Source organism: Dipodomys spectabilis, unplaced genomic scaffold (assembly GCF_019054845.1).
Source record: "Dipodomys spectabilis isolate Male_0828 unplaced genomic scaffold, ASM1905484v1 ptg000273l, whole genome shotgun sequence".
Lineage (NCBI taxonomy): Eukaryota > Metazoa > Chordata > Mammalia > Rodentia > Heteromyidae > Dipodomys > Dipodomys spectabilis.
This window is the reverse complement of record NW_024870950.1, coordinates 8,977,953-9,001,293: the sequence shown is the minus strand read 5'-3', so window position 1 is coordinate 9,001,293 and position 23,341 is coordinate 8,977,953. Positions and strand designations below refer to the sequence as shown.

Genomic DNA, 23,341 nt, shown 5'->3' with positions numbered 1-23,341 from the left:
CCTGGGATCTGTAGTTTTGTTATAGCGCACTACTGCCTGAAAGGTGGGCGGCGGGACTGCGTTTCCCGGAGTGCAGCGGGGCGGACGAGGGAAGGCAGGGGGGAAGGGACAGTCGGTCGCAGACCGCGCTGGGTTGCCGCCGCCGCTGCCGCCATCGTGCCAGCCCCTCGGGTGAGTGTTGGGGCTAGCGCGCCAGGGCGAGGGCTAGGCTGCAAGAGCCGCGCTCTGGGCCGCCGGGAGCTTCTGCTGCGACTCGCTGAGAGGCCCCTCCCCTCCCCACCCTCCTGGCGGCCCGAAGCCGCGCGGGGCCCGGGCCATGTGTCGCGCGCGGCTCCGCCTCCCGCCGGTCCTCTGAGGCAGCGGCCGGTGGGAAACGCTGAGGGCTAGACAGACGCCTATCCCGGCCGTGCTGTGCTATGACTGGTGAGCCGGACTTTGCTGTGGCCAGGGCCTTTTTCTTCCGTCCGGATGGGGTTCACAGGGCCCCGCCCCGTCTGGTCTGGCCCAACCTGCTCGAATCCCAAAAGCTCTACAAGCTGGCTAGCGAGCAGACCCCAGCCCCACGTCCTGCCACCCGCCGGCGAAGATCCGGGGATGGGCAGCGCCACCCGGTTCGCTCCAGAGCCAGCATGGGTAAGGGTGCCTGCCTGGTGCCCCTGGGTGAGGGGTTTGGATCCCCTCACCCGGTTCCCTGCCATAGTCTGCTTCTCTGCTTAACTGCCTGCGGGGAGTGCACAAACACCTACCTCTCTTTGGGTGGAATTTAGGCTGGATTATCTTGCATGGAGGACAGAATCAGGGAGTCTGGGGGTGGTTGGAGGTTCCACGTGGGACTTTTATCCTGGTCAGTCCTGGAAGACCTGAAACTGATGTGGTGAAGCGTCTCTAGGCTGGTAGGCCAGGCCTCCACCCTTCTTTATCAGTGACCAGGCCCCAGCTATGGGTAGGTTGATCGGTACTGTTACCGGGGAAGGAAGCTAAAGAGGTGAGGTTGGATATGTGAGCCTTCAAGGCTTTTGTTAGGTTTCTCAGGCACAGCCCAATCAATCCCCACATCAAAACTTAGCAGTCAGCATTGATTGCCAGGCCGGAGAGGATGACTCTTTAAGAATGGAATGATAAGGTAGGGTTTAATGCTGGGAAAATAGAATCTAGGCCTGAGTTTTTTTGAGTCCAGTACCAGGCAAGAGGCCAAAGTGGAAGGTGCCTTGTGGGGTGAGGCCCATTTGGGTAGTAGGCTCAGGTTTAGGCTCTGAGGGCCTTTCTGAAGCCGGGTGGCAAAAGCTGCAGAAAGCCAAGCTTCCTCCTCAATTGACTGCTTCTCTGAAAAAGGCAGAAAGCTGAAAGCTGGTTGGGTCTCCAGAAATTGTTCTCAATGGCATTGGGTATCCGGACAGAGAGATAGTGTTAGGCAGATTTCGAAAAGACACTCTGTTTGATGATTAAGGGACTAGTTTTCAAAGAACAACCTAGGACTTGTGGGAGAGACAGCATCTCTTCTCAAGCCTTGATTTCAGCATCTGGATCACAGTTCTTCCATGTACTCAAGAAGCAGTTCAGTCTTAGCAGAACTAGACTCAGTAACAAGCAAGAATGCCAGATCTCTTGAGGCTGAGTCAGGGCCATAATGTGGAAAGTACTGTCCCTGGGCCTTTTTTCTTCAGTATTTCCCCAGATGAGATGCTTTTTATTTTATTTTTTTGTGGGTCTTGTGGCTTCAACTCTGGGCCTTGGTGATGTTCCTGAGCTTCTTTTGCTCAAGACTAGCACTTTACCACTTGAGCCACAGTGCCACTTATGGCTTTTTTTTTTTTTTTTGAGTAGTTTATTGGAGATAAGAGTCTCAGGGAGGGGCTGAGAAGGTGGCTCAGTGCTAGAATGCTTGCCTTGCTTGCATGCATGAGGCCCAGGGTTTGATTCCTCAGCACCACATAAAGCAGAAAAAGCCAGAAGTGGTGCTATGGCTCAAGTGGTAGAGCACTAGCCTTGAGCTGAAGAGCTGAGGGACAGTGCCCACGCCCAGAGTTCAGGCCCCATGACTGACCAAAACAATAGTCTCAGGATTTTTCTGCCCAGGCTAGCTTCAAAACGTGATCCTCAGCTGGGCACCAGTGGCTCACGCCTATAATCCTAGCTACTCAGGAGGCTGAGATCTGAGGATCACAGATCAAAGCCAACTTGAGCTGGAAAGTCTGTGAGACTCTTTATCTCCAATAAACCACTAGAAAACCGGAAGTGGTGCTGTAGCTCAAGCAGTAGAGCACTCGCCTTGACCTGAAGAGCTCCAGAGTTTAAGCCCCTGGACCCACCAAACAAACAAACAAATGTGATCCTCAGCTCTCAGCATCCTAAGTAGCTAGGATTATAGTCATGAGCCACCGCTGCCTGGCTCCAGATAATGTTTTTTTTTCTAGTCATTCTTTTTATGTTAGTGTTGGTTTTTGGTGATACTAGGATTTGAACTCTGCTTTACACTTGGTAGGCAGGGACTCTAAGGCATAGCTCCATCTTGTTTTGCAATGCTTTTTTTTTGGGGGGGGGGTCCGGTCGTTGGGTCTGAACTCTGGGCCTGGGTGCTGTCCCTCAGCTCTTCAGTTCAAGGCTAGCGCTCTTCCACTTGAGCCACAGCGTCACTTTCAGCTTTTTTTCCTTTTTGCTTATGTGGTGCTGAGGAATCAAACCCAGGGCCTCAGGCATGCAAGGCAAGCGCTCTACCACTGAGCCACCTTCCCAGCCCCTTGTTTTGCAATGCTTTGAGTGTGTGTGGGTATGTGTGAATTCATTTTCTATTACTGGGACTTGAACTCAAGACCTTGTGCTCTCACTTGACTTTTTTTTCAGTTCACTTCTTGAGCAATACCTTCACTTGTAGCATTTTGCTGATTAATGTGTTCAGAATTTGTTTGCTCAGGCTGGCTTTAAACTTCAATTTTCAGATCTCAGCCTTCTGGATAGCTAGGATTATACGTATGAGCCACTGCCTGGGATGCTTATTTTTGAAATAGGGTCTCACTTTTTTTGCCTTTGTGAGTACCTAGACTTCGATCTACCTGTTTTGATAGGCACGCGTACCATACCCAAGTATGGATTGAGAAAGGGATCTTGCAAACTTTTCTGCCTATCCCACCTTGAACTATTTATTATCTTTCCATTCTTAGCTTCCCAAGTAGCTAGAGATTACAAGTGTGAGCCAGTGGTGCCCAGTTCTGGTCATTGTATTCTTGACTTGAAAGGTTTTCTGTAGTTGAAATACTCTACCTAATCATTCATTTGTCTAATTCAAGAATAGGCAAAGGTTGCTGCTAAGGTAATCACTAAGGGCCTCCCTTCTCTTTTCTCAACTCTGTCCACATGAAAGTCAGGTTTAGGGGCTGGGAATTTGGCTTAGTGGTAGAGTGCTTGCATGAAGCCCTGGGTTCAATTCCACATAAACAAAAAAGGCTGGAAGTGGTGCTGTGGCTCTAGTGGTAGAGTGCTAGCCTCGAGCAAAAGAAGCACAGGGATAGAGACCCATTCCTGAGTTCAACCCCCAGGGCTGGCAAAAAAAAAAAAAAGTCAGGTTTATTCAGCAGGCTCAGGAGAGATCTGGTTTGCCAGTGGAGTTAGGTGATAAGGAGAAACTACTCCAAACACCTACTGCTAACAAGGTGGAACTTTTGGGAATTAAAAGCAGTTGTTTCAAGACCTCTAGATTGCCTCACTTGGTACTTTATTTTTGGTCGTGGGGCTTGAACTCTGGACCTTGGTGCTGTCCCTCAGCTCTTCAGCTCAAGGCTAGTGCTCTTATCACTTGAGCCACAGTGCCACTTCTTGTTTTCTGGTGGTTTATTGAAAATAAGAGTTTCACGGACTTTCCTGCCTTGGCTGGCTTTGAACCACGATCCTTAGATCTCAGCCTCCTGAGTAGCTAGGATTATAGGCGTGAGCCACCGGGCGCCCCGCTTCACTTGGTACTTTTAGAACACAGGTTTGTATAGTGGCTATGGATTCATTTGCATACTCTTAAGACTGGCTGGCTTGACCATAGAGATGCTTTCTTTCCTTTTTTCTTTTTGCAATGCTGGAGATTGAACCTAGTACTTTCTGTCTACAAGGCAAGTGTTCTACCACTGAGCTACATATGTGCCAGCACCTGCAGGGTTAAAAGATACTATTCTTTCTTCAAGATTATCCTAGAATAGGAGGAATTTGGGTCATTCCCATTTATTCCAATTCCTTTATAGAGTTCCTGAGGTTTCTTTGTATAGAGTTAGCCATTTCTAGACACCTTGATCCTAAGAAGTGCTTGACTTTTCTGGACTTGGCAGGCCCTCTAGTTCTCAGAGATAAAAGAACACGGGGCTGTGTACTGGTGGCACATGCCTGAAATCCTAGCTACTCAGGAGGCTGAGCTCTGAGGATCACGGTTCAAAGCCAGCCAAGCTGTGAAACTCTTATCTCCAATAAACCACTAGAAAACCAGAAGTTGCGCTGTGGCTCAAGTGGTAGAGCGCTTGCCTTGAGCTGAAGAGCACAGGGACAGCACCCAAGTCCAGAGTTTAAGCCCCATGACAAACAACAACAAAAAAGAACCCTGGTGTTTTTCAAATCTATTTTTTTTTAGCCGGGCACTGGTGGCTCACACCTGTAATCCTAGCTACTCAGGAGGCTCAGATCTGAGGATCGAGGTTCAAAGCCAGCCCTGGCAGGAGAGACCGTGAGACTCCTATCTCCAATAAACCACCAGAAAACCGGAAGTGGCGCTGTAGCTCAAGTGGTAGAGTGCTCACCTTGAGCTGAAGAACTGAGGGACAGTGCCCAGGCCCAGAGTTCAAGCCCCACGACCGACAAAAAAAAAAAAAAAAAAATCTTTTTTTTTTTTGGTTTTTGGAGGGGGGCGGGGTCAGTGGTGGGGCTTGAACTCTGGGCCTGTATGCTGTCCCTGAGCTCTTTAGTTCAAGTCAAACAAACACTCTGCCACTTGAGCCACAGCGCCACTTCTGGTTTGCTGGTGGTTCATTGGAGGTAAGAGCCTCCAAGACTTTCCTGCCTGGGCTGGCTTTGAACTGTGATTCTCAGATCTCAGCCTCCTGAGTAGCTAGGATTACAGGTGTGAGCTACCAGTGCCCGTCCCCTCAAATCTTATGTGTGCTCTATCAGGTAGGATTGCCTTAGGAAGTAGAGCCTGATGTGGGTTGACTGGAATATGGCTGCACAATCAAGAAGCAGCATGTCAGGATGCCCACTTTTTTTTTCTTTTGTGTGTGTGTGTGTGCACACGCGTGTGCATGTGTGTGCCATTTCTGGGTCTTGAACTAAGGACCTGGGCTCTGTCTCTGAGCTTTCTGCTCAGAGCTAGCGCTCTACCTCTTGAACCACAGCTCCATGCCCCACCTCTTTTTGATGGCTAACTGTAAATAAGAGTCTCAGACTTTCCTGTTTGGACTGGCTTTGATCTCAGCCTCTACTCTAGTGAGTAGGGAGGATTGCAGATGTGAGTCACTGGCCCCAGTAGGATGCTCTTTTTTTTTTTTGTCGGTTGTGGAGCTTGAACTCTGGGCCTGGACACTGGTCCCTCAGCTCTTCAGCTCAAGGCTAGCACCCTACTACTTGAGCCACAGCGCCACTTCTGGCTTTTTCTGCTTATGTGGTGCTGAGGAATCGAACCCAGGGCCTCATATATGCAAGGCAAGCACTCTACCACTGGGCCAACTTCCCAGCCACTGGATTTATTCTTTCTTGGCAATTGGTGCATTGAGATAGGATGAATGATTAAAGTACAGAAGTTTCAGATTTATAACTAGCAGGTACCATATTACCAAAAAACTTGAGTGTATTATTGCATACCTGTGATCCCAGTATCTTGGAGGCTGAGCAAGACGAATGCAAGTTTGAGGCCAAGCTGGTCTATATGGCCATACCCTGTAATGAAAACAAGACAGACTTAAGGATTCCTAACTTCCTTAGGTATTAGTATGAATTCTTTACCCTTTCTTGCCTGTTATTAGGGATTTTTTTTTTTTTCTCTTTGCTCAGTGGTCAGATTTTTCAGCAAACATTCTTTTTTTGGAAGGGGGAGGGTCAGTAGTAGACTTGAATTCTGGGTCTGGGCACTGTCCCTGAGCTCTTCAGCTTCAGGCAAGGGCTCTACCACTTGAGCCACAGTACTACTTCCGGTTTTCTGGTGGTGTATTGGAGATAAGAGTCTCATGGACTTTCCTGCCCAGGCTGGCTTTGAACTGCAATCCTCAGATCTCAGCCTCCTGAACAGTATGAGCCACCAGCGGCTGGCTCGTCAGCAAACATTCTTTTCTTTTTTTTTTTTTTTTTTTTTGGTCCAGTCGTGGGGCCTGAACTCTGGGCCTGGGCACTGTCCCTCAGCTCTTCAGCTCAAGGCTAGCACTCTACCACTTGAGCCACAGCACCACTTCCGGCTTTTTTTTTTCTTTTTGCTTATGTGGTGCTGAGGAATCGAACTCAGGGCCTCAGGCATGCAAGGCAAGCGCTCTACCACTGAGCCACCTTCCCAGCCCATCGTCAGCAAACATTCTTTAGTCCTGTGTTTCTGGCTCTGAGCCGAGGCTTTAGGAAGAAAATGAATTCTCTCCAGCCCCTAGTGTTGGTGACGGGATATTAATGTTGATATTACGTACTAAGGGCTTAATTGAAGAGACCAGGAGTTCTTAATCCTGTGCGGAAGAGGGGACTTTTAAATGATTAGAGCATTGAAGAGCAAAGTTTTGTTTTTGTTTTTGCCAGTCCTGGGACTTGAACTCTGGGCCTATGCACTATCCCTGAGCTCCTTTTGTTCAATGCTTGCACTCTTACCACTTAAGTAAGCCACAGCACCACTTCCAGCTTTTTGTGATTAATTAAAGAGTCTCACAGACTTTCCTGCTTAGAATGGCTATGAACCGTGATCCTCAGAACTCAGTTTCCTGAGTAGTTAGGATTGTTTGTTTTGTTTTGTTTGTTTGTTTTTGCCAGTTTTGGGGCTTCAACTGAGGGCCTGGGCAATGTCCTTGAGACTCTGTGTGCTCAAGGCAAGTGCTCTACCGCATGGCCATAGTGCTACTTCTGGCTTTTTCTGTTTATGTGATAATGAGGAATCAAACCCAGGCTTCATGCCCGCTAGGCAAGCACTCTGCCACTAAGCCAAATTTCCAGTCCATCTAGTAGCTAGGATTATAGTTATGAACCACCAGTGCCCAGCTAAGAAGGAGGAAAGGCTTTCGATAGGCCTATCTTCCTTTCCAGTGACTGGCAGAAACCATAGAGAGATACCACTCTTGAGTTGTGGGTTCAGAAAGGTCTGAGGTCCTTTCAGTGAAACTGTTACCATCCCAAGTTTCTGTGGCTGTTCAGTCTTGCTGCTAGCTTCTACAACCTCGGTCTCCCAGAAGTAGATGGATATTCCCGCAGTGTCTGAAGATTTTGCCAGCATTATCTGTAGCTTTTTAGTTCTCTGTCTGGAACTTGGAAGTATATTTTCTCACCTCTGCATGTCTGCATGTGTATGTGTGTATTCTAGTACTAGAGCTTAAACTCAGCAATCACTGTTCTTGCTTGGCTTTTTTTGTTCATGGCTGGCACTTGTGCCATTCTCTCACTTCCCAGTTTTTTTTTTTTTTTTATAGTTGGGAATCCATTAAACTTGAGGCTTTCTTTTTTTCTCTTTTTTTTTTTTTCTGGGTCCGGTCATGGGGCCTGAACTCTAGGCCTGGGCGCTGTCCCTCAGCTCTTCAGCTCAAGGCTAGCGCTCTACCACTTGAGCCACAGCACCACTTCTGGCTTTTTTCTTTTTGCTTATGTGGTGCTGAGGAATCGAACCCAGGGCTTCATGCATGCAAGGCAAGCGCTCTACCACTGAGCTACCTTCCCAGCCCATTTCCCAGTTTTTGTTGTTTAATTGGAGATAAGAGTCTTCTATTTTTTTTTTTTTGTCCGTCATGGGGCTTGAACTCTGGGCCTGGGCGCTGTCCCTCAGCTCTTCAGCTCAAGGCGAGCGCTCTACCACTTGAGCTACAGTGCCACTTCCGGTTTTGTGGTGGTTTATTGGAGATAGGAGTCTCACGGTCTCTCCTGCCCGGGCTGGCTTTGAACCATGATCCTCAGATCTCAGCCTCCTGAGTAGCTAGGATTACAGGCGTGAGCCACCAGCGCCCGGCTCGATAAGAGTCTTCTAGAGCTGTGTGTCAGTGGCTCTCGCCTGTAATCCTAGCTACTCTGGAGGCTGAGGTCAGAGGATTGCAGTTCAAAGCCAGTACAGGCAGGAAAATCCGTGAGACTCTTACCTCCAATAAGCCACCAGAAAACTGGAAGTGGCATTGTAGCTCAAGTGGTAGAGTGCTCGCCTTGAGCTGAAGAGCTGAGGGACAGCACTCAGGCCCAGAGTTCAAGTCCCATGACCAACCAAAAAAAAAAAGTCTTCTAGACTGGCTTTGAACCTCTTCATCCTCAGCTCTTATTCTTCTGAATAGCTAAACAGGTATCAGTAACTAATACTTAAATTTTCTCCTTTCACCAAGACAATTATATGGTCATCTTGTTGTTGAGTATGTATATTCTGGGACTTGAACTCTGGACCTGGGCACTGTTCCTGAGCTTTTTTGCTCAAGGCTAGTGATCTACTACTTGAGCCACAGCTCTACTTCTGGCTTTTTTTTTTTTTGACAGTTAGTTGGAGATAAGAGTCTCACGGCTTTCCTTAGAACAAAAAAAAGAATGGGGACTGAGCTAGGCGCCGGTGGATCACACTTGTAATCCTAGGTACTCCTGAGCCTGAGATCTGAAGATCACGGTTCAAAGCCAGCCTGGGCTGGAAAGTCTGTGAGGCTCTTTTTTTCTTTATTGTGCTGGCCCTTAGTCTGAATTTAGTGTTGGGCACTGTTTCTGAGCTGTTTTTTTTGTTTGTTTGTTTGTTTTTGCCTTTCCTGGGCTTGAACTCAGGGGCTGAGCACTGTCCCTGAGCTTCTTTTGCACAAGGCTAGCACTCCACCACTTGAGCCACAGCGCCATTTCTGGCTTTTTCTGTTTACATGGTGCTGACAAATCGAACCCAGGGCTTCATGCATGCTAGATAAGCACTTTACCACTAAGTCACATTCCCAGCCCCTCTGAGCTGCTTTTGTTTAGGTTAGTGTTCAGCCACTTGAGCTTTAGCTCCACTAGGGCTTTTTTTTAATAGTTTATTGGAGATAAGGATCTCATGGAAATTAGGCACCGGTAGCTCACACATGTAATCCTACTACTCAGGAGGCTGAGATCTGAGGATCATGGTTCAAAGCCAGCCCAGACTGGAAAGTCTGTGAGATGTGAGACTCTATCTCCATCCAATAAGTTAGTCAAAAAAAGCCAGAAGTGGCACTATGGCTCAAGTGGTAGAGTGCTAGTTTTGAGCACAAAGAGGCTCAAGGGCAGTGCCCAGGCCCTGAAGACCACACACACAAAAAAAAAAAGTGTCATAGATTTTCTTGACTGGGCTGGCTTTGAATTCTTAAATAGCTAGCATAACAGATGTAAGCCATGTGTGCCTTACTTTTTTTTTAGAATCCAATTTAGCCAATCCTCACCTGGGTTTTTAGGACAGAGAAATGGTCCTTTTAAGGCAAGGAGAATAGATCCAGAAACTCCTACAAAATGGACATTGAGAGTTGAACAGAAGCCAGGCACTGGTGGCTCATGCCTGTAATCCTAGGGCTTTTTTAAAATAGTTTATTGGAGATAAGAATCTCATGGAAATTAGGCACCGGTAGCTCACGCCTGTAATCCTAGCTACTTAGGAGGCTGAGATCTGAGGATCATGGTTCAAACCCAGCCCAGGCAGGAAAGTCCCTGAGACTCTTATCTTCAATTAACCACCAGAAAACTGGGAGTGGTGCTGTGGCTCAAATGGTAGAACGCTTGCCTTGAGCTGAAGAGCTGAGGGACGGTACCCAGGCCCAGAGTTCAAGCCCCATGACTCACACACACACACACACACACACACACACACACACACACACACACACACACACACACGCACGCGCGCGCGTGAAAGATCAACAGAATTTCTTTGGGGCTAGTGGTGGGTTGAACTGTATACTACACTTGTTTTGTTATACTCACTTTTGCAGATGATAATTTGAGGACGGTGTTTGTAGTAAATTTGGGTTGGCTACCCCTTACCCAGCTTTGAGAGTCTATGACTTTCTTTCATTGACTGTATGTAGCAAGAAGTACTGAATCTCTTCCTGAAGGAAGCAGTATGGGGCTTATCCTTGGAGTGATTTCCAAGCTATATGAATGATTGTTCTGGTCAGCACCCTAGCTGTAGGGCCTATAGTGCCATCTCCCTTCTTACTGTGTCAGCTCGAATGTTTCTTCCTGAGTGTAATGCTTTGCTCAGGTCTACTTGTTGGGAGAAGTGTTTTAGTAGCAGGGAAGGAGAACATAAGGATCAGAACACAACCTATGGGCCTGCTTATTGGCAGGTTTCTGACTGCCAAAAGATGTATGGCTGAGACTTTCACTGTCCTAAGCCTTATTCTTTGTTTCTGGTGCCTACTCTATGCCAACTCCATAGCCTTCAGGCTGGAAACAGCTGTCACAAAGATGGAATAATTTTGGATTATTTCTATTTTAAAACCTCATACTTCATCCATAGCCACTGAGTTTCACTAGGACAGAACTTGAAAGACCTGCTGCTCTTGGAAGGATGTCTATGTGGAGGCATTTCACCTGTAGGTAGCTTCAGGCTAGGTGAATGCAACTTCTGCCTTATCTTTAGGTAAACTTTTAACCTGGTGACCTTATATTCAGGTATTTCCCATCCAGAGGTGCATGGAGCTTGTTGTTATCAGAAGGAAAGAAAAGGCCAGAACTCTGTCTTTCTGGCCCTGACCATCTTATATTTTGGTGCTGGCTGTACTGGTTGTCTCTTCTGTGTTGAATTCCTGCTTAACCCTTTGAAGCTTGGCTTCCTTATTTACAAAATGAAGATGATCATACCAGCTTTCAGGGTTCAAATAAGAGGACCCATGGGAATGTTAGAACCAGGTGTCATTCTGTCTCTCCTTTTTGGACTTTTTAATCATTTTATTTCCCTGTTCTCAGTCACAGAATTGTAGTTTTGGCCAACTGTAGTGGTGGTAGGCCACAAGAGTGGTCACTTAGGGGCTTCATGGTCTCATTATATCTGCTAGCAAGTTTGTGCCCAAGGCTCAATTTATAGATTGGAGCTGTTGAGAAAAGGATTGGTGCCCCAGAGGGGCAAGGAAATAAGTCAGAGTAGAGACCAGAATGCAGATCTCTGAATTCAGTTTCTGGGTCAGCACAGGGCCTGTGGAGACCTAGGCAGGATGGAGGAAAAGGCCTAGGTGGTGCTGGGAGTACAAAAACCTCAGGTGTCAGCCCTAAGAAACAGTTGCCATTTCTGGATCAAGTCTGCTCTCCATATGCTAGATGGCCCTGGTGGCTCAGGCCTGTAATCCTAGCTACTCAGAAGGCTGAGATCTGAGGATCACAGTTTGAAGCCAGCCCAGACAGGAAAGTCCATGAGACTTGTCTCCAATAAACCACTCAGAAAAAGCTAGTAGTGGCATTGTGGCTCAAGTGGTAGAGTGCTAGCCTTGAGCACAAAGAGGCTCAGGGACAGTGGCCAAGTCCTGAGTTCAAGCCCCAGGACTAGAGAGGGAAAGAAAAGACTACACCATGTGTGCCCTTCTTTTAAGATACTGACCTCAGTATTCACCTAGGAAATGATGATAACTCCTCACATCTGGGTCCTGCTTTAGTCCCTTAGTTGATTTCCCTCTTTTCCACAATCACAGAATCAGAGGGTCATACCACAAAGAAGAGGTGGGACTCTTTTTACTATTCTCCATAGCTTCTACTCAGGTGACCAGGATCTTGAGAGTAAGAGAAAAGATTGGGGCCAAACACCACTTACTACATACCACAGATAACATAGATGGGTGGCCAGGTCTCAATTTCTCAAGGCTGTAATCCTAGTTACTTGGAAGCTGAGACTGAGGAGAAGCATTCTTTTTTTCTTTCTTTCTTTCTTTCTTTTTTTTTTTTTGTTGGTCCTGGGGCCTGAACTCTGGGCCTGGGCACTGTCCCTCAGCTCTTCAGTTCAAGGCTAGCGCTACCACTTGAGCCACAGCACCACTTCCGGCTTTTTCTGCTTATGTGGTGTTGAGGAATCGAACCCATGGCCTCATGCATACAAGGCAAGCACTCTGCCACTGAGCCACCTTCCTAGCCCTTCCCTTTTTTTTTTTGCTCATCCTGCGCTTGAACACTGGGCCTGGGCGCTATCCCTGAGCTTTTGCTCATGGCAAGTGCTCTGCCACTTGAGCCACAGTGCTACTTTCAGCTTTTTTTGAGTAGCTTTTTTTTTTTTTTTTGTCATGAGGCTTGAACTCTGGGCTTGGGTGCGATCCCTGCACTCTTCGGCTCAAGGCAAGTGGTAGAGCGCCACTTCCGGGTTTCTAGTGCTTTATTGGACATAGGAGTCTCATGGACTTTTCTGCTCGGGCTGGCTTTGAACCGTGATCCACAGATCTCAGCCTCCTTAGTAGCTAGGATTATAGGCGTGAGCCACTATCACCCAGCTGGATCAGCGATCTCCCCGTTTCCCCCCCCCTGCCAGTTTTGGGGCTTGAACTCAGTGCCTGGGCATTGTCCATCAGCTTCTTTTGCTTAAGGCCAGCACTCTAGCACTTGAACCACAGCACTACTGCTGGCCTTTTCTGCTTATGTACTGATTAGGTACTGATTGAGGAATTGAACCCAGGGCTTCATGAATGCTAGACAAGCACTCTACCACTAAGCTACATTACCAGCCCTGGATCAGTGTTCTTATTTCCAATTAACCAGCAGAAAGCTGAATTTAGAAGTGTACTTCAAATGGTAGAGTGCTAGCCTGAGTGACAAAGCTAAGGAAGAGTGCCATCACCCCGAGTTCAAGCCCTAATTTACACACACACACACACACACACACACACACACACACACACACTAGTTGGGTGGATGACAAAGGATTGTTTCCTGGCAATTCAGAAGGTGTAAGTGGTGAAATAGGATTATTAGACCATTTGAATTGAACAGAGTTGCCCAGAACTGTCTCCAGAGAAAAAGGGACAGCCTAGGCTGGGTACCCATCCATTTATGCATTTAGTTAACAAAAAGGCTTCAGTCAGACACTATAAACAGGGGTGCCTTGATCAGGGAGCAGACTATAAACAAATACATAAGTGTGAGGATGATCTCATCTGGTGATGAGTGTTGAGAAAACAACATGGGGTGAAATGAGTAACTGACTTGGTACCTTAGACTAGGTAGTCAGGGAAGGTGTTTCTGGAAGTGACATTTGAGTTGCCATAGGTAACAAGGAGCAGATATCTAGTTAGAGTGAGCTAGGTAGAAAAAAACAATTGTAAAACCTTCAGGTAAAAACAAGTTCAGCATGTTCTAGAAAAGGAACAGGCCAGGTTGGCTGCTGAAGAGGAAAAGGGAATAGGTAGAGATAGCAGTAGTCAAGGTTGGATAGCCAGAAAGGTGCACCTTACCTAGAGCCTTGTTGACACTTTTTCAAGTACTGTGGAAAATCACTTGAGGACTGTGGGACAGGATGCACAGTACATCAGAGGTTTGTTTTTTTTTTTGGGGGGGTCCGGTCGTGGGGCCTGAACTCTGGGTCTGGACGCTGTCCCTCAGCTCTTCAGCTCAAGGCTAGCGCTCTACCACTTGAGCCACAGCGCCACTTCTGGCTTTTTTCTTTTTGCTTATGTGGTGCTGAGGAATCGAACCCAGGGCCTCATGCATGCAAGGCAAGCACTCTACCACTGAGCCACCTCCCCAGCCCGCAGAGGTATTTTTGTCGTTGTTGTTTATGTTGTGTTTCTGATGAATAGATATTCTTTTGGACTTGCGTCTTAGATTGCTGCCCCCCTTTTCACTCCTCTAGCTGGTATGTTCGTGTCCTGGACCCTTAGGATTTAAGGCAGATTGATTATCATTCTCACTGGTAGGGAATTCTCTTTTGGCTATGTGTTACAGGTCTATATTTGAGGCCTGGCAGACAGTGAGTTTAAGGAAGATGGCCATGGCTGGTGCCTGATTTCAAAGGACCTACTATAGCTTGGCATTCCCCATCAGCCCTCAAATATCATATGTCTGTGTGCCAGACAAGTTAGTGATAATGTCTTCTCTATCACTTTTCTGCATCTATATTCCAAGTCCCAGTAGGCCAGCATCTAACTCTCAGATTGTAAAACAGCATTGGGACTTTGAAGATTTGGGATAACTGAAATCACTGTTTATTAAAACAATGTTTAGGGGTTGGAGGTGTGGCTTAGGTATAGAGTGCCAGCCCAAGTGCAAAAGAAAAGTTAGTAGCTTCTCTTAGTAGACATGAGGCTAGACACCTGTGGCTCATGCATGCCTGTAATCATAACTACTTGGAGGCAAAGATCAGAATTGTAGTTTTGGGCCAGCTTAAGCTGGTTTGTGAGTCCTTGTTTTAGTAGTTGGATGCAGTGGTATACTCATGTCATCTTAGGCACTTGGGAGGCTGAGATTGGAAGGATTGCTGTTTCAGGCCAGCCTGCTCACCCCCCAATCTGCCACTCCCCCTAAAAAAAAGTTCAAGGAATCTTTGCTCAACAGAAAAATGTTAGGCATCATATACATGCCTGCCATACTAGCTATGATGGGAAGTGCCTGGCAAAAATGCAAGAGATCTTATCTCAAAAATAACCAGAGTTGCTGAGTGCTGGTGACTCACACTGTAATCTTAGCTACTTAGGAGGCTGAGATTTGAGGATCACAGTTTGAAGCCAGCTGGGATAGGAAAGTCTATGAAACACAACTCCAGTTAACCAAAAGCTGAAAGTGGCACTCTGTTAGCTACTTCGGAGGCTGAGATTTGAGGATCACAGTTTGAAGCCAGCTGGGATAGGAAAGTCTATGAAACACAACTCCAGTTAACCAAAAGCTGAAAGTGGCATTCTGTTCAAATGGTAGAGCACAGTACCTAGGCTGTGAGTTCAAGCTCCAGGACCAGCATATACATAGAAAAAAAGCCAAGTACGAACATGAGGTCTGGAGTTCAACTTCTAGTTCCAGCGCACACACACACACATACACACACACACACACTCATACACACACAGACACACACACTCACACACACAGACATCCCCATACTTCATCTCGCATACTATCCCCCACATGGTGGTATTTGTCTTTGAGCTTTCATTTCAGTCTTTGTCCCTTTAACCTCCACGTCTAGCTTCCTTACCTTTATGTTTTTGTGTCCTCACTGTTGGTGCTATTTCTTCTGGTTGACGTACTCTTTGCCAGGGCGTTCCCTCAGGGCTGCCCAACCTAACTGTGGGGCTGAAGGCAGAAGATATAACTTAACTCTTTTTGGGGTGGTTTTTTTTCCCCCTTCCGTCGTCGGACCTGAACTCTAGACCTGGGTGCTGTCCCACAGCTCTTCAGCTCGAGGCTAGCACTCTACCACTTGAGCCACAATCCCATTTGTGGCTTTTTCTGTTTATGTGGTGCTGAGGAATTGAACCCAGAGCTTCATGCAAGGCAAGCACTTTACCACTGAGCCACCTTCTCAGCTCCAACATACTCATTTTTTTGCAACTTTTTATTGGGTACTGCGCATGACACGGATACTGTGGAATTGGAACATAAAGGGCAGAGATGTGAGCCTGGGGAGCTGTGCACTGCTTATAAAGGAAAAGTTAGTGTAGGGATACATCTACAGCCTAACTCTTCAGAAATGTGACCCCGGCAGCAGCTGAGATTAGATGTGGGTCTTGAGCTTTTCCCACTTATTGATATATTTCTTGGCAGAATATCAACTGGACACACCTTGTGTTTCTATGTACAGGCGTGGCTGGATCCAAGCTCTCTCCTCTGGTTGTTTCAGACTTACACGACTTTTCCTAGTCATCTGAGCCCTTAAGCTTCTATTTTTAGTGCCACTACCTCTTAGGGAACCTAAAATAAAGCTGGCTTAGCTTTCTGTTTCTTCATTGGCTGGAGTGTTGGTTAAAGGCTGGGAGGTTGGCTGCATTCTCACTGGCTCTCTATATTGTCCCTCCTTGCTGCCTCCTCCAGCCTTGGGTGAGGTACAGGCAATGCAGTAAGCTAGCATTTACCATATTGATTCAAGACTTAACCACGTTACTTTAGTAAAGGTGTGCAACAATCAGCAATCTCAGTGTTTAGCAATCTCAGAGTTAGCATCTCTATTTTACAGGGAGGATTCTGAGGCCCTAAAGGGCAGTGACATCAGATCCTACCACTGCCAATGGTTCTGCTGAAATCAAACTCACTTCCTCATTGCTTTTTTTGGCATAGAGTCTGGCTTTCTTGTACTTTTGGTCAGATAGCTATAGAACAATACATGGGTCCACAGTCGTAGTGTCTACAGGAAGATGTGGTCCCCCTCCCTAGGAGGAGCCTAACAAAGCCAGAGTGGCTGCTGTCTTTACTTGGAGTTTGGCTTTTCATCCTGCATCCTGAGGATCATGATGTCTAGCTGAGAAGATCTCCCCTCAGCTCTTGGGATGAAAGCAGTGCTGTGATAAGAAGAAAGAAATGACATGTTTTCCCCTTCACAGTCTCATTGATTTCTCTACACCCCTTATCTGCTCCTATGCTGGTATCATGCTCCTAGCTCTGAAGTGGGTAGAAATCTCCTTCATCAGTGAAGTACCAAAAAAAGGGCCAAGTCAAGTACACCTGGCTTCAGGGATGTCAGCTGTCCCTTTGGAACTAAGGGAAACTGATGAAATCACTTGCTTAGCCAGGCACCAGTATCTCATGCCTATAATTCTAGCTACTCAGGAGGCTGAAGTCTGAGGATCAAGATTTGAAGCCAGCCCAAGCAGACAAATAAAGAGCCTTATCTCTGACCAACAAAAAGCTGGACTGGAGGTGTGGCTCAAGTGATATAGCTGCAGCCTGGAATGAAAAACCCAAGCACGAATGCAAGGCTCTCAGTTCAAGCTCTAGTCTTGGCAAATACATACCTCCACCCCCCCCCCCCCCCCCCCGCCCCGCTCCCAGCCACCAAAACACACACACACACACACAAACCCTGAGTATCAGTGGCCCACATCTATAAATCCTATCTATTGAGGAGGCTGAGATCTGAGGATTATGGTTTGAAGCCAGCCCAAACAGGAAAGTCCATGATACTCTCTGATTTACTTGCCCTTCCCCACCCCATGTGGGCCTGCATCTGTCTCCTCCCCCCCTCCCCCACGCACACAAAGGGAAGCTGAGAGCTGTGGCTCAAGTGGTAGAGCGCTAGTCTTGAGCACAAAAGCTCAGGGGCAGCCCCAAGGCCCTGAGTTCAAGCCCCAGGACTGGCACCAAAAAAAAAAGGATTAACTTGTCACAAGTGGTGTCTTGAAAAACCATCATCCCTCACTCACTGGGTCTTTCTCCATCTGCCAGCAAAGTCCTGGGACAGTATTGGGAGCTTGAATGTCACATATAGACATCAGTAATTCCTGGTCTGAAATGGAAAGAATAGAAGCAACTCTGGCCTTATTACAAGTTGTTGAGAGGATTAAATAAAATGATACGGGGATTTGGGACTGGGGAAACTATTTAGCTCCTTCAAGACCTTCCCTTCCTTCATTGGACATTGTAGGGACTACTCTGGTTTTGCTGTGTCGTGGCTCCACCCTCAACACCCGTCATGTGTGCTCTACAGCCCTGGCCACCCCTGTCTCAACCAGGAGCTACTCAAAGGAAGGGCTGAGTATGGTCCTCTGGGTTCCCAACACTGGTCTGGCATGGGAGGAGTCTCCCACCCCCAGACTGATTCCTGTGCAATCAGGCCAGGGAAGAACAGGGGCCAGTGGCTGGTTACCTCCTCTTCCCAGGATACCAACACTTCCATCACTGTCTCACTGGTCTTGCAGGTCTCAGCGAGGCTGGGTGACGCTCCAGGATGGGAGACAAGCCAATTTGGGAGCAGATTGGATCCAGCTTCATTCAACATTACTACCAGTTATTTGATAATGACAGAACCCAACTAGGCGCAATTTATGTAAGTCTCTAGTTCTAGAATCCATGTAGTAGGACCCCAGGGAATCAATTCGGATATTGGGGCCAGTGTGTCCAGTTCATGAGTTTTGAAGGTTCTTACTGGAGTGCTTGTACCTCTCAGTAGTTTCTGTGTATAGGATGAAAACTACTGATTACTGGGTTCATACATTTCTGTCTTCCACAAGAGTGGAGATTGTGGTATCCTTTAAAGGGAGTGAGGGCTTGCTATTCATGTGGCCAGCACCTTGTCAGGGCATCTGGTCCCCAGAATGCCTGTTGCAGATTGGGTAGCAGCAGGCGGCGGCTATGGCTTATAGTACCCCTGGAAGGCAACACTGATGAGTATCTTCACTGCAAAGCTGAGCCCTTGGAAGACAGAAGTGTAAAACACTTCTTTTGGGGGCAAAAGCCCCTAGATACTCATGGAAAACAGAAGAGGTTAGCCCAAGGAAGCCAATCCTTTGAAAAACTTTTTATCTGTATACATTTAATGATACACAGTTAATGGGGCTACTGCTATCAGATCTGCCCAGGATAGAGATGATTCACACATAGCCTCAGAGCCTGGTGGCCTGTGAATAGTCATCTGCCTCCAAAATATCAAGGTGCACTCAGATATTTTGGGGAGTGATGGTAGTTTGAACTCAGAGCCTGGTGCTTGCTAGGCAGGCACACTGCTACTTGAGCCACACCTCCAACCACCACTCAAAATATTTTTGGGCAAAAAAAAGAAATCTTAGGCTGGAAATGTGGCTTAGTGGTAGCGTGCTTGCCTAGCATGCATGAACCCCTAAGTTCATTTCCTTAGTACAGAAAAAGCCGGAAGTAGCACTGTGACTCAAGTGGTAGAGTGCTAGATTTGAGCAAAAAAAGAAAAACAAAAAACAGGGGTTGGGGATTTAGCTCAGTGGAAGAGCACTTGCCTGGCGAGTGCAAGGCCCTGAGTTCGGTCTTCAGCTCTAGAAAAAACAACAACAAAAGAAATCTTACTTGGAAAATACCAAATCTAGTACAGAGACTATTTGTTATGAGTAGCTTTTTTTCCCTCCAGTACTAGGGAGTCAACCGAGTTTCATGCATGCTAGAAAGTGCTCAATCACCGTGCCATAGCCCTACTTCCTCACATTCTTTCTCTCTCCCTCTCTTTTGAGATCTTCTTGCTATATTGTGTTTGGAATCTTCCTGCCTTAGCCTCCCCAGTAGCTAGGATTATGGGTCATTGTCTCATAATTAATGCAGGCTTAACTCAGAAAAGAATTTCATCAAGGTCCTAAAAGTATGTATATTTCAAAATCCTAAGCACATTTCCCCTTTGAAGAGGATTAGGAAACAAACAGAAAAATAAGTAACTTGCCTGATGTCACAGCTGAAGTAACAAAGATCCTTTTAAAGAAAGCCCCTGAAGGCTGTGAAAGGAGGGGTGGTTTAAGAGTTGGGGTGCTAAGCTACTATCTTCTGATAGAAGATAAAGAGTCCAAGGTTAAGCCTTAGGAGGCCTTGTCAGCTTCAATCACCCTCAAAACCTCACTCCCTTGTTTGTGATTTAACTCTGAAAGGCCACAGTTGAACTCACCACAGCCTTGGAGGTGGTTATCTCTAATAACATTTCTGAGACTGATGCTTACTGCTGCCATGCAACAGGATGGGTTTTGTCTGAGCCTTGGCCACATGTGTCCTTCCTGGGATCCATGTATATCAGAAGCCATATGACTTGAGTGAAATTGGGAAATAAGCTTAATAACTGTATTTTGTTGAATAGTCTTTCAGAGTCCATGAACCAATGGGTATAATTTTTGAACTTGCTAACTAAAGTTTGGGAGCTACAATTTGTCTGCTTATTATACAGAGAAATGGAAGTGTGGACTCTGTTCTGACCTATACCTTTTTCAGGGCTTTAGATTAGTCCTTGTGCTAAGACATGGGTTTTCTGTTTGCTCTGCAGATTGATGCATCATGCCTTACATGGGAAGGACAGCAGTTCCAGGGAAAAGCTGCCATTGTGGAGAAGTTGTCTGTAAGTAAAACCAGAGCTGGAATGTGGGTAACTTCTTCCTTGCCTCTTTGGTTTCAACCACTGTCCACCCTTTTTCTTGCAGAGCCTTCCGTTCCAGAAAATCCAGCACAGTATCACGGCACAGGATCATCAGCCCACGCCAGATAGCTGTATCATCAGTATGGTTGTGGGACAGCTCAAGGTAGTGCTGCTATAGTGTTAGGGTAGGGACAGGTCAAGCAGACCCTGAGTCCCTGCTTTATCTTTGAATGTGACTAGGAAAGCTGTGCTTATCAGTGGATACCCAGACAAAGTATCTGTCCAGAGCCTATAGGCCCTTGGAATTGAAAAGGACATTCTTCAGCTGGGGTAGTAAACAGTGCTACTTACCACCTGCTTTCAGATTCTTCCTACTGTTTCTCTTTAATCCAGAGGTCCCAAATAACTGGTTTGCCTCTTTTCTTACATTAGTTCCCACAGAAACAGGTGATCTTGGAGATAGTACTGGTTCTCTGGGTTCCTTCAACTAGGCTTTCTGTTGAATTTCTGCTTTTGTTTGTTTGTTACTGTTTTTTGCTTGTCCTCAAGCTTGAACTCAAGGGTCTGGGCACTGTCCCTGAATTTTTGTGCTCAGGTCAAGTGCCTCCACCAGTTGAAGTACTGCTTCATTTCTGGCTTTTTGGTAGTTAATTGGAGATAAGAGTCTCAAGGACTTTTGAATTGCAGTCCTCAGATCTCAGCCTCCTGAGTAGCTAAGATTATAGGTGTGAGCAGATGGTGCCTGGCAATTTTCTGCATTTTGGCTAGAGGTTATTTTGCCTTTTTTTTTTTTTTTTTTGGTCAGTGGTGGGGCTTGAACTCTGGGCCTGGGTGCTGTCCCTCAGCTCTTTAGCTCAAGGTGAGTACTCTACCACTTGAGCCACAGCGCCACTTCCAGTTTTCTGGTGGTGTATTGAGATGAGTCGCATGGGCTTTTCCTGCGTGGGCTGGCTTTGAACCTCGATCCTTAGATCTCAGCCTCCTGAGTAGTTAGGATTACAGGTGTGAGCCACCAGCCCCCAGCTTTGCCTTTCTTTTTCCATTACAATGTCATAGTATGCGACAGGAAAGAGATTACCAAATGTGCTGTTTTTTTTCTCCTATAGTGCTAATGATCCCCTTAACTCAGTTTAGAGTAGTGTCATTTATTTAGCTAGTCAGTATTTTCACTGGTTCCTCCTGATTGGACTGTCTGGCATTATCAAACACTAAGAGTGTTTACAATTTTTTGATACTATAAAATAAGTGTTAAGTACTGTAAGATTCTTTCAAAATTTTGATCACTTGTGCCTTGAGACATAAACAAGTTCAGATGTAGGCATATCCTCTGCTCTGTTGCTATAGTTAACTAGTAAGTCACTCTGTCTTTTAAGCACGTTTGACAGTGCAAGTGGCCATCTGTTGGCTTCTCTCCTTAGCAGTGTTTGACATGCCTTTTTAACTCATATTACAAGTACCCTTTAGTTATACTGGGATCTAAGTCTAGGATAGTAGTGCCTAGTCCCCAAGTCTTTACTCTGTCTTATTCCTCTGCCACTGAATTTCCTTCATTCTTTACTGAATCATTTTTTTCTCTCTCCACAGGCTGATGAAGACCCTATCATGGGGTTCCACCAGATGTTTCTATTAAAGAACATCAATGATGCTTGGGTTTGCACCAATGACATGTTCAGGCTTGCCCTGCACAACTTTGGCTGACCTCCTCCTGACCACTTACTCATGCTGTTTCCTCCACCTCCTTTTTCTGATACTATCACACTCCTCCAGATGCTCCAAATATCATACACAAACAAGCAGGGCCGAGGTGGGAGTAGGTGCAGTGCTCTATCCCCCCACCAAGGTGTTGTGCATGATGTTTGGATGTTAGATTAGTTGCATCTGACAGGAGAAGTTTGTGTTGTACCAGCGCATGCCTTGGAAAGACTTAAGTAATGCAAAAGGTTGTCTTTTTTTTTTTTAATCTACTGACAAGATGCTCTAGTAACCCAAAGAAGTGAAGGAGAAAGCAGCTGCCTCACCGCCCAGATACTGATTTGTTCAGATGTTTCAAATGCCTCATGATACAATAAAACCACAAAAATTTTCTTAACAGTTTAAATTGTTTTAATTAGTTTAGTAGTTGGCTGGGTATCAGTAACTACCCTGCCCTCATTGTCTTTCTCATGTCTTACCCTCTCACCTCTGCCTCAAAATTCAGCAGTACTTGCTGCATTTCTGAAGCAGTACTCCCAGCTAGCTTCTCTCAAGTCTGAGGGCAGGGTTCTCCACAGCCCACCTGATCTTGGGAATCCAGATGGAGAGCTCACATTGGCCTGACTCTTCTCTTGCACTGAAAACTCTGTAGTTAGCCCTAACACCTTCTGAGGTCTCTGCTCTGGGCAGATTCAGGGCTTTACCAGCTGGAGAAATAACCCTAAATCCTAGCTGGAGAAGCCCTGGCCAACTTGGTCCACCAGGTCAGGCTCTCTGGCCTTGTTAGCATGATGGAGGAGTCTGCTCCATCCCTGAAGGGTTAGAATCATATTCAGGGTGCTCCACACCCCATGTCAAGCAGAGGACAGTTCAGATCCATCTGCTTAGGATATCTTTACCCACAGCCAGGCCCTGTTGGGTTGGAGTATAGATTCTGAGCTATGGAAGGAGTCTCTCTGAGCCAGAGGGATTCATTTTATAGTTCTCAGACCTCTTCAGGGGCATTTCCAGGTTATTTTCTATTCCGCCACTCAATAACATACATCCCCACACCACTATCTACAAATCACAAATCACCTTAACTATTAGGGCAGTTTCTGTTCCTCAGTTTTAAAGACAGAGGCCTTGCCTAGTACAAATCTAGCTCCTCGTCACTGAGCCTCTGGATGGTTGTAAAGCTAGTAGCAAATAGCAACTGAAGGTTGGAATCTAACCCAGGATTTGGGTTAATACTATTAGGGGTTTTAGGATTGAGGAGGGCAGGCACCCTGGCTCACCTGTATTGGGATAAATACCCTCTCTCTCACTATGGGGTGAGGGTAATATTTCCTCAGACCTCAGAGGTTACCTGGCTACACTGAACACAGAGCTATTTGAAGAACAGTACAGTCTGGAGGTTTCAGTGGTACTGATCTTGTGTATTTGGGTAGTGGGGGTGGGGGAGAGGTAGATGCTTGCTGCCTCTGAAACCACCCTGTATAAAATCTGCAATACAGCTTCTAACATGTACCATGTACCTGTGCCTGAAATGTCTGCAATAAAGAGGTGTTTGTAAACTGTGGTTTCATT

General features: G+C 46.5%; 1 protein-coding gene across 2 annotated transcripts; it reads left to right on the top strand.

Moving 5' to 3' along the window:
• Nucleotides 1–22,956, top strand: Nutf2 (nuclear transport factor 2). Of its 2 annotated transcripts, none has more exons than XM_042700921.1 (5): nucleotides 1–171; nucleotides 17,922–18,049; nucleotides 19,991–20,062; nucleotides 20,145–20,243; nucleotides 21,665–22,956. In XM_042700921.1, the coding sequence occupies exons 2-5, from the start codon at nucleotides 17,951–17,953 to the stop codon at nucleotides 21,776–21,778; spliced, it is 384 nt and encodes a 127-aa protein (XP_042556855.1). In that variant the 5' UTR covers nucleotides 1–171; nucleotides 17,922–17,950; the 3' UTR covers nucleotides 21,779–22,956. The 2 variants fall into 2 exon arrangements, with proteins under 2 accessions (XP_042556855.1, XP_042556856.1); XM_042700922.1 differs by lacking the exon at nucleotides 1–171 and adding an exon at nucleotides 336–423.
• Nucleotides 22,957–23,341: the final 385 nt, after the last annotated feature.